At 36.7% G+C, this 10,254-nt stretch overlaps 1 protein-coding gene across 1 annotated transcript in view; it reads right to left on the bottom strand.

Moving 5' to 3' along the window:
* The window catches only part of LOC107758253 (short transient receptor potential channel 1-like), a 29,481-nt gene extending 22,709 nt beyond the window's left edge, over nucleotides 1–6,772 (bottom strand). The window contains exons 1-7 of the mRNA XM_016575957.1: nucleotides 6,291–6,772; nucleotides 5,129–5,283; nucleotides 4,895–4,996; nucleotides 4,482–4,684; nucleotides 3,346–3,477; nucleotides 2,329–2,524; nucleotides 844–1,177 (exon numbers count right to left, since the gene is read on the bottom strand). Coding sequence (XP_016431443.1) covers nucleotides 844–1,177; nucleotides 2,329–2,524; nucleotides 3,346–3,477; nucleotides 4,482–4,684; nucleotides 4,895–4,996; nucleotides 5,129–5,283; nucleotides 6,291–6,456 — 1,288 coding nt within the window. The 5' untranslated portion in view covers nucleotides 6,457–6,772. The remainder of the gene's footprint in view (nucleotides 1–843; nucleotides 1,178–2,328; nucleotides 2,525–3,345; nucleotides 3,478–4,481; nucleotides 4,685–4,894; nucleotides 4,997–5,128; nucleotides 5,284–6,290) is intronic.
* Between the last annotated feature and the right edge of the window lie 3,482 nt (nucleotides 6,773–10,254).

Raw genomic sequence — 10,254 nt, 5'->3', positions numbered from 1 at the left:
TTATGTTTATTGATCCCAGGTGTTTCTCGTCTTCCCCTCGTCATGTCTTGTGTATTTAAGGTGTTTCCTGTTTTGAGTTCTCTGTCCGGTTTTGAACGTTGATCCCCGTGTCCTACGTGTGATTCCTGTGATGTCAATAAAGACTGTTAATCCTGATTCTCCTGCGTTCTCCTCGCTTCTTGTTCCTTGTTCCCTGCTCCTCACTGTAGGCACACCGTGATACCTCTAGTGGTCTTCACACAGTCTTAATTTTCTTCAAATCTGATCATATGATATTCTTACATTTGAGCATTTGAGGCCATAAATCATAATATACTTTTAATTTTTTTTCATGAAGGTTAAATCTTTATAGCAGTAAATCTGAGAATCTGAGAAAAGGTTCCATTAGCAACAAATTACCCAGTGGCATCATGCTAATGCGCTCTAGAGAGATGCTAACCGCTAGCTGTGTTTATTACTTCCGCAACAAGGAACATTATCTATGTAATTTATCAGTCATACTAATGGTGTTGTAGAATTAGGAAGAACAAGTGGATTAACAGAATGTTTATACTGCAAATAAGTACAAGGCTGGTGGGTCCATTGTAATTATTCTAACATTTACATGTCTAACATTCATATGAACTTCTGCTTGACAGTCTATGCAGCATTACATCACCAAATTGTGGACTCAGGAGGAGGAACGCAAAGCCTTAGCGATGAATTTATGGCACTTTATGATTGAAACAGCAATCACAGCACAACATTTTTGTTTGGTTCTTATTTGTCAGATAGAAAGTGCATGCCAAGAAAATAATAGATAAAAAGTGTGCATGTACATATACATATGCCATCTATACTCACCTATGATCCAGAGAATGAGAAGGTAGTCTATCAACTCCAAAGGGGGGCCCATGGTGTTCTTACCCTCATTGTTGACCAGTGAGTAGAGAATTAGAAGGAGCAGGAAGGTGAAGTATGAGGCACTATGGATGATGAACTTGACAAAAGGTGTGTGGATAACCTGGCCCACTCGAGAACGGGGTCCCAGCAGGTAACAGATGGACAGCAGAGGCCACATCAGCGCCACACTCAAAACATACAGGATCTTTAAGCATGTGTGCTTGCGGCGGTAGCTCGCCATCTCACCGAACCACACCGTATTCAGGAACTGCTGACAATTGGACTGGGCAACAAACTGTACAGATTGGAAAACGAGAAAACACATTAGAAAAATTGTGTTTTCTTATGAAATAAAGGCCGTATATATCAGTCAGGTAATTAACTGGTTAAAGGGATAGTTTACACAAAAATGAAAATTCTGTCTCAAATTGTTCCAAACCTGTATGAGTTTCTTCTGTTGAGGAGATATTTTGAAGAATGTTGGAAACCAAACAGTTGATGGTAGCCATTGACTTCCTATATATATATATTTTTTTTTTTTTTACATACTATGGAAGTCAAGTGGCTACCGTCAACTGTTTGGTTACCAATATTCTCCAAAATATCTTATTTTGTGCTTAACCAACATTCTTCAGAAGATGAAAGAAGCTCATACAGTTTTGGAACAACTTGAGGGTAAGTAAATGATAACAGGATTTTCATTTATGGGCAAACTATCTTTTTAAGATTGTTAACCAAGGGGTGCATTTCCCAAAAGCATCAGTGGCAGGTTTTGTTGTTAGCAATATAGTTGCACGATTTGTTGTTTCTTGAAACCATTCGCAAATAGCATTGCAAAGTTGTGTGGATGGACCTACAGCTCGCGAAGTACTGTATAGTTTCATGTTTGCATGACATGTGGACTTAAATAGATCTTGCTCTTGAGCAAAATAAGCAAGCTAATGTGCATGCTAGCATCTTTCATTCCATATACTGTAAACAAATTTCACTCTGAAAATGAAAGCACTGGATGTGCATGTACAAATGTATTCTAGTAACCCTGTAGGAAGCCCATCATAATAGGGAACCTGTGACTGAATTAAACATCTGCAAATAAAACAAAACAATGGAGAACAAAAATATTGAAGTAGTTCTCAGATACAGTGTTTGTTATTTACAGCAATAATGACATTAATTTGATCTCAAAACAATCAATTAGCAGAAGCTACACCACATTTGTGATGCCATTAACAATGGTTCTCTATAGTTGAACCAACGTGATTCGAACAACAAATGTGCTGCAAAGTTAGTACTGTTTCGGGAAACAGACGTGACTAGCTACTTAATTTTTCCAATGATGCATTGTACGATGGTAGTTAAGCAGCGAGTTATGTCGTTGTATGGGAAAGGTGCCCCAGGCTGGTGAGGATACAAGAACAGTTTTATTTAAAAAATCCTCATATTAACCTCCTTTTGGTTGTATCTTATGGCCAGTTTGAGGCGACTGAGGTTCATGCGTTCCTCCAGCAGGCCTCTCTTGTTTATGTGGTCCTCACTGGATGTGTGGTTCAGTATGACCTCCAGCTCACGAGAGTTGCGGGCCTGAGCCAGCAGGTCCTTGGCAAACATCTTGCACTGCTTGGCAAGTTCTTCATAATCATTCCTGTAATATTATGACAGTGAGATCCAGAATGAACAGTAGAAATGGAAACCTTTCTTTCTTCTAGATCTGTCATGGACTTGGGTGACAATGTTTTGATGTCAATAAAAAAAGATTATAGAAATAGTTTGGACTTTGATTGTTTCACAAGGGAACATGGGAGAGTGTCAACATCTACAGGTCCCTAGATGTGCTTGTTGGCAATTTTATTACTATTTGAAACAGAAACACAGATGTTTTTGTTCTACCAGAGAAAAAATGGGTTGAATCACCTACTGTTCTTTTGACAACCACAATGATTGTATTGTAATATATTTCCCATCCAAATTAGCATCTCTGAGTTGACTGACCAATTAATATATTCCAAAAACTGCTGTAGACAAAATTTCAAGCCACACCTGCTAATGGTGCATGAATTGAAAAATGTTAACGTTTAAATTTTTATTTTTTTTTACCATGAAATTGTCTTTTGCATTATTTCACTTAAAATCAAATTATTGAACTTATTCCTTACAGTATTTGCAACAAACAGCACCATATGAGATGAATAGCTCTCTTTCTTTAAAGCAAACCTGAAGGCACATTGTGAATTTGTTTAAATTTAGCAGCTGATTTGGAATTTAAAAGGCATTCTTTACTCAGTATGATCAGGTCTGACCTTGGGCAAACAACCTGGTTCTTTTGCCAACCTTCGTCCCCAGTAAATTAACTGCTATCTAAATGCATGTATGTAAAATTGTCAAACCAAAGCAATGAGGGTATTTGCTCTTTCCATTTAGCAGCAATCCCTATGAGACCTCTTTCTCTAATCACTCTTCCATTACCGAAACTCCACTTCCACCAGGCTCAGCTCTTTCAGATCAGTGCTGAGCTCGAATGCTCTCAGAATGGGGTCTTCTTCTGTAAGCATGATCAAGGATGGGCTGGCGAGGCACCGGTAGATATCTAGACGGAACCTGCAAGAGACACAGGTGGAGGATGAAGAAGAAAACTCGTTAACTTGTGCAGTCAAACTTAAAACATTTCTCACATGCTCTTGAATAAAGATCTGACTACGGCCTTGATAAGCCTTCAGTGGTTGCCTGGTATTTTTATTTTATTTGAATTTTCTTTGAGCTAATAAATCTGAATGATTTTTTTTTCTATACAAATATAAAATTGTACATATAAATGCAAAATTAATTGAAAAATGTTTGGATGGGGAAAACAGGGAAATTATATATATATATATATATAAAAGCAGCAATATGAGCAGCAACTTAAATATTAATGTAAATCGTAATCTAAAATCTTCATTCTGCTACAAAAAGCACATTATATCCTATAATAAAACAAGATTTGTTTGCTATACTAAAATCAGAAACTCATTAGAACAAAATATAATTATAATTTGCCTAACCATTTCCCCCATTATTAAATATAAGATTCATAAATAAAGTCACAGCATTATTCTTATGCATATATGTATGTTATATCTTATATTACATATATACACATATATATTATATCTTATGATATATGTATGTGTGTCCTTCTTTTCAAAATATGCACACCACCATATTCCCATTTTCCGATTCAACAGTTTGTTTTTGAGCAGAGAGAATCGAAAGAAAAATTCTCCATTTTAATCATATATATATATATATATATATATATATATATATATACAGTATATATATAAATATAAATAAATATATATATATTTTATATATATAAATTAGAGCAATATTATTATAAGGGGTAAAAATGCCTAAAGTTGTAATGATATATACTTTAAACCGTTTTAAAGTATTTTTCTTAAAAAATATATTACTGTGAACAGTAAAGATCCCCTAATTGAAGAATCACCCATTTGCATTTATTGCCATTAACACTGCCTGGCTGTATAAAATGGCTTTTGAGATTTTAGTTAAATAAACTGTTCATTCATTTCATGGCTTAATTAGATAAACATGATTGCCTTGAGTGACGAAGACTGTCCTTCTTGTTCTTGGCATTACAGAGGGTGCATTCGCACCCTACAGCATGGGGTCGGGGCAGGGAGATGTCTTGCTTCAATAGCATTGTCAAAATCTCATAATTGTTCCGGTGGGCAGCAAGAATGACTGGAGCAACATCCATGGTGGTGGAATACTCTGGGTTTTGAATGCGCTGCACCAATTTCTAAAAAAAAAGGTACACACGGATCTGATTACGCAAATGTTTTTAGGACAACTAATAGTTTTTTAAATATTTTAAATAATGAATATGTATTAATATATTTATTGATAGTAAAATACTAATATTTAGTTAAATATTAAAAAATAAAAATTTAATGAAAAATTTAATAAAATAAAAAATGAAAATGAAAAAATAATCGCAAAAAACACTAACCGCAATAGAAGGCTTGGAGGAACGCCTGGGCCGATGATTTAGCAGGATGTCAACTGCTCCTACCACTTCTGAATCAATAGCCACTAATAATGCATCTGTGGCCTGTGTGCGCGCACACACACACATACACACACACACACACACACACACACACACACACACACACATCCATCTCAAAAGAACAGATTGGTTTTATCTAACATGTTATGCATGAGGACATGGGTGTGTTCTCACCTGGCAGCCATGATCCAAGAGCAACTGCAATATGTCTAGATTCTCATTTTCTATTGAAATGGTGATGGCATCTCTCCCAAGTACATCTACACAGTTAATGTTTAATTCACCATGTCGTTTCTCCTCCAGAAGTTTCTTCACCATGTAGTAGTCTCCTTAAAATGTAGTTAGGTAACAATAAATTAGTTCAATGATTTATACAATGGCACCTAAATATGTTATCAGAAAGAGAGGACAGCAGTTTGTGATGGAAAATAATGTAGCCCTTAAAGGAGAGATATCCTTCCCTGAACCATTTTAGGATTTCTTTATATGGTAAAAGAATAGCAACTGACTCTTGTCTGCACAATGTAACCAGAGGAAATTCATTAGTTTTCCAAGCGGTTTCTGGAATGCTTGGAAATAAACTATGCACTTCTGTTAAACAACACACTAAACACTGAAGATGTCCAAACCATTAGTCAAGCTCTCAAAATCTACTTATCTCAAAACAAATCACTAGGACCTAGTAGTTGGTCATGTAAAATAAATATGGGAAATGATTACAGTCAGTTATTTTAATTTTAATTCTACTAATGCAATTACTCTTAAACCGTTAGAAATAAAATCTCTACTGTTAAACTCTATTATTTCACTCTCACATCATCTCTGTTCTAAGCAATTTCGAAACATTCTATTTTGGCACTTCTTATGTTACTGTTTTCTTAGAATGAATCGTGGTTATATATATATATATATATATATATATATATATATATATAAAGTACGTCTGCTTGACGTCGCACCAAATGTTATGTTGTTGTGTAAGTCAAAATATTTTTTCTTAATAATAATGTCTTCATTTGTGTCTATATAGCTGATCATAAATGATTACTGACAACATGATGATCCATCCAAACAAGCGAGAGCTCCAAATATATGTAAAATATCAAATGTAACGCTACCTATATACAGTAGGCTATACCATTTAATCAAAATAAAACATTTAGTATTAGAGCATAGTTATTTTTACAACAATACTATAAATTCATGTTATTTAAACCCCAAAACAAAATACATTGTAAAATCAAGCAACTAAAATGTATAACCTTATTATTATTATTATTACTGTTTATACAATATATTTAAGGAACACGTCCTTTAGAGTGGTAAATGAACGTACCCTTCTCGCAGGCCAGCAGAAAGAGCTTCTCGTCCAGAGTGGTCTCCTCCTTCACCTCTCTGACGTCTTTTAACGCCAGATAATTATTCGGAGAAGACGAGTCCGTGCCCTGATATAGAGCAGCCATTATAACGGAGAGAGAGTACGGCAAAGCACTGATGTGCATCCCACTGAGCAGAGCCTTACACCTTTATACACATGAAACCACCGAAATCACCGAAATTAAAACAAGAGCCCTGGTCAGTCTTGATGTAAAACGATGTTACGTGCTCTGATAAGGCCCACACTGTAAATGAGAGACTGACTCCTGTCAGAGCTCTTTATATATCATCCGCGTCTCTGTGTATGGTACGAGAGAAAAAACATCCGTCAGCATGTATAAGGATCACCTAAAGGTTTTCATAACCAAATCTTCCCCAAACGATATAAAAACACAAGAAGAGACTGGAGCATCGCGATGTTCTGTTGCGCTGGTGCTGATGATGCTGTAAATGCGCATGCGCGCTCAGTCACTGACTTTGGAGCATAGTTACATAAATGATGAACGTCCACAAGAAACTTTTGGCATTGGCAAATCGTAAGTAGGCCTACACTATTTATTATTGCGTATTTAACAGCATAACATGATTTTGAGTGTGTTTTCGTGTTACTGCACTGTAGTCCAAAACAAAACAAAAAACGTTTTGTTTATATAGTGTGCCTCTTTTTTTTCATGTTTTTATTGAATAAATTGAAATATTTAAATTGCATTTGTGTATTTGTTTTTATGCTCATAACCTTCAAAGTTACTCAAGACCAAGGTACACAAAACCAACAATGTAATTGAAGAAGTCATTTTGACACGTTTTACCTTTGTCAACCCAGTGTTTCCAGACTTAAAGGGATAGTTCACCCAAAAATGAAAATTACCCCATGGTTTACTCACCCTCAAGCCATCCGAGGTGTATATGACTTTCTTCTTTTAGACAAATACAATCAGAGTTATATTAAATAATGTCCAGGGTAATCCATGCTTTATAATGGGAGTGGATGGTAGCCCAAAATTTGAAGTCTAAAAAATTGCACCCATCCATTATAAAAGAAGTCCACACGTCTCCGGGGGGTGAATAAAGGCCTCCTGAAGCGAATCGATGCATTTGTGTAAGTAAAATATATTTACAACTTTATAAACCTTAATCTCTAACTTCCGCTAACTGTCGTACGCACGTTCACGGAAGAGTGGCATCCAGCTGAAGACGTAGGACAGGACTATTCAATTAGTTTCATTTGAGGGCCGGATTATTGAATTGAAAACTTGAAGGGGGCCAAGGGGATGGGGGGCATCCCGATCCCTTTCTGTGGGGCCTATAAAATTAGAAATTAAATTTAAATGCATATTCAGCAGTAAAATGAACTATCATTACCAACACCAACATCTATAAAAGGCTAACATCTGTCAGTCGATAAAAAAAAAAAAATTAATCAGACATTTTCTATAATTCAAGGTGCAGTAGGATATCTTGGAAAATGCTAACTTTAGCCTGATAGCACTGAAAGCGATGCCAATCGCTGCAATCGCTGTCCAAAGCCACGCCCCCTCTACGCATATACGCTCACAGACCAGAATACCAGAGACAACATACAATAGGCTACATCAGCGGTTCCCAATTCCAACCTATGTTCCGAAGTGAAGTAAACTTCAACAGATTTCCCCTGCTCAGAGAGTAGGGAGCAATGAACACTGTGCAGGGATCATATCGATCGGAACACTGTCCATGCACGTAGCTCACTTCTAACGAACTGGTTATCTGAATCGGGTGTGTTAACTAAGCGAGACATGCAAAATATGCAGAGCGGGTGGGGCGCGAGGACTGGAATTGGGAACTGCTGGGCTACATCATTTGTCATTCACCGGTGAGAAAACGTTAAAAGTACTACAATACCAGGAAGGAAGGTCAGGTTGTTGATGTTTGTCTGCCATCCTCGCTCTGTCTGCATAGCCTGCGTGAATGCGCTGATGACGTATCCTGTCTGCGCGAACGGGGTGCGCAGAAGTATGCTAATACATAAGTTGACAGGCAGGTAGGAAAGCCAATTAAAACGCTCGGACCGAGCGTTTTGATTGGACGAACATTTCTTGGTCCTACGCCTTCCACATAATATATAAATACAGATAAATAAATTTATACCACTTATCTTAAATGATTGCTATCGGGATGTGAAGAGACTTTCAACCAGCATAACAAAAAAATTTTCTGAAGACAATCACCCATTGCACCTTTAATCGTGATTAATTGCATATTAATATATTGTCATACTTTCACATTGAACCTCCAAATTAATGTATAAACAACATAAAGGTGGTATATTTTAAATATGTGTTTAATGGCATCTCTTTACTAAGTTGCCTATTATTAACTAAGGCTAGTATTTTTGATACCAATACTGCTACTGATGTCTCTATTAAATGCATTTTCATTTTAGCTATTAATTATAACCATTAAACATTACAGTATAACTGAAAGCCATTATTTTTAACATTTAGTAGGATCTGAAAAATATAACAACTTTTAATTTAAGTGAACTTAAAACAATCCGCTGAAGCGGCTCAGCGTATGCGTACAGCCGAACGTGCAGCCTTTCAAACTAAACTCCATTTGACAATCATCTTTGTCCAGTGTCTGCGCTATTTCTCGCCAGAAGTTATGACTGATAACACTGTCTTTATACTCGTTTAAACTAGAGTTGTGGATATCTCATAATCCCCTCACACAAGCGTTTGTCAACGCTGCCGTCTATTGATGTTGCGGTCTCCGGTAGATTGTTGTTGTTGTTGTTGTTGTTGCGTCTCTTCCTTTTCTATTTTGGCCGTCTGAAACAACGGCCCGGACCAGTGTTGCCACCTTGTGGACAAACTAATGGACACTAGTGCAAAAACAATTCAAGGCGTATGTGTGACCTGGGCTGCGTTCCAGTCCGTTTTTTTATGCCCTTCACTCGTAAACTTCCCTCCGTCTCGTTCACTCAGATGTACGTCATTGATTACGTTGCACGAGTGCCCACTACTGGCGGAACCCTTGGAATGGGCTGAACTGGAACGTCCTAAGCCCTTGATCACTTAGAATCTGCTATAGAGTTGGTTTATTGTTTACATTTTTCCCCTTACTAGCACACTCTCACCGGAGCTTATGCTACGCCTACGTCCTACGTCATCCGCTGGACGCCACTCTGTCGTGAACGTGCATACGACAGTTAGCGGAAGCTAGAGATTACAGTTTATAAAGTTGTAAATATGGATATTTTTCTTACACAAACGCATCGAGGAGGCCTTTATTCACCCCCGGAGCCATGCAGACTTATTTTATAATGTATGGGTGCAATTTTTTGGACTTTTGGAATTTTGGGCTACCATCCACTTCCATTATAAAGCATGGATTAGCCTAGACATTATTTAATATAACCCCGGTTGTATTCGTCTGAAAGAATAAAGTCATATGTGTTTGCCTCAGTGTTATTTTTTTAGGATTACTGATGAACTAATGGTTTAATGACGACGGTTCACGCTTCAGTACTGCAATAAGAACAGATGACAACAAACGCTGGCCGCTTTATGTAAATAAAATGTTAGCAGTTGAAAAACCAGCTGGGTGAAGATTGTGAAGACAACCACCAATTAAAAAAACAAAAAACACCCTCTTAAAATAGGCCACAATGTATGGTGAATTTTGTATCGTGTTGTGTTTGAGAGTTAATGGAAATGTCTGTAAAATGTATGTATAATATCCTGAAAGTTAACCATACTTTATTTATTTACTTTACTTTATTGTTTATTTATTTATTTTACAGTGTAAGATGTCCATCTGTTGTAATTTAATCAGCAGCTGAGGAAGACCATGTTACCTCCAATGAACAGTGATTTTTTTTTTACAGCTCCCATCAGGGGTCCATTCTTTTAATACTTAAATAAGATAAATTACAGTAAAAT

Source organism: Sinocyclocheilus rhinocerous, unplaced genomic scaffold (assembly GCF_001515625.1).
Source record: "Sinocyclocheilus rhinocerous isolate Xijiao unplaced genomic scaffold, SAMN03320098_v1.1 scaffold1213, whole genome shotgun sequence".
NCBI classification, from domain to species: domain Eukaryota; kingdom Metazoa; phylum Chordata; class Actinopteri; order Cypriniformes; family Cyprinidae; genus Sinocyclocheilus; species Sinocyclocheilus rhinocerous.
This window is presented reverse-complemented; position numbering and strand designations above follow the sequence as displayed.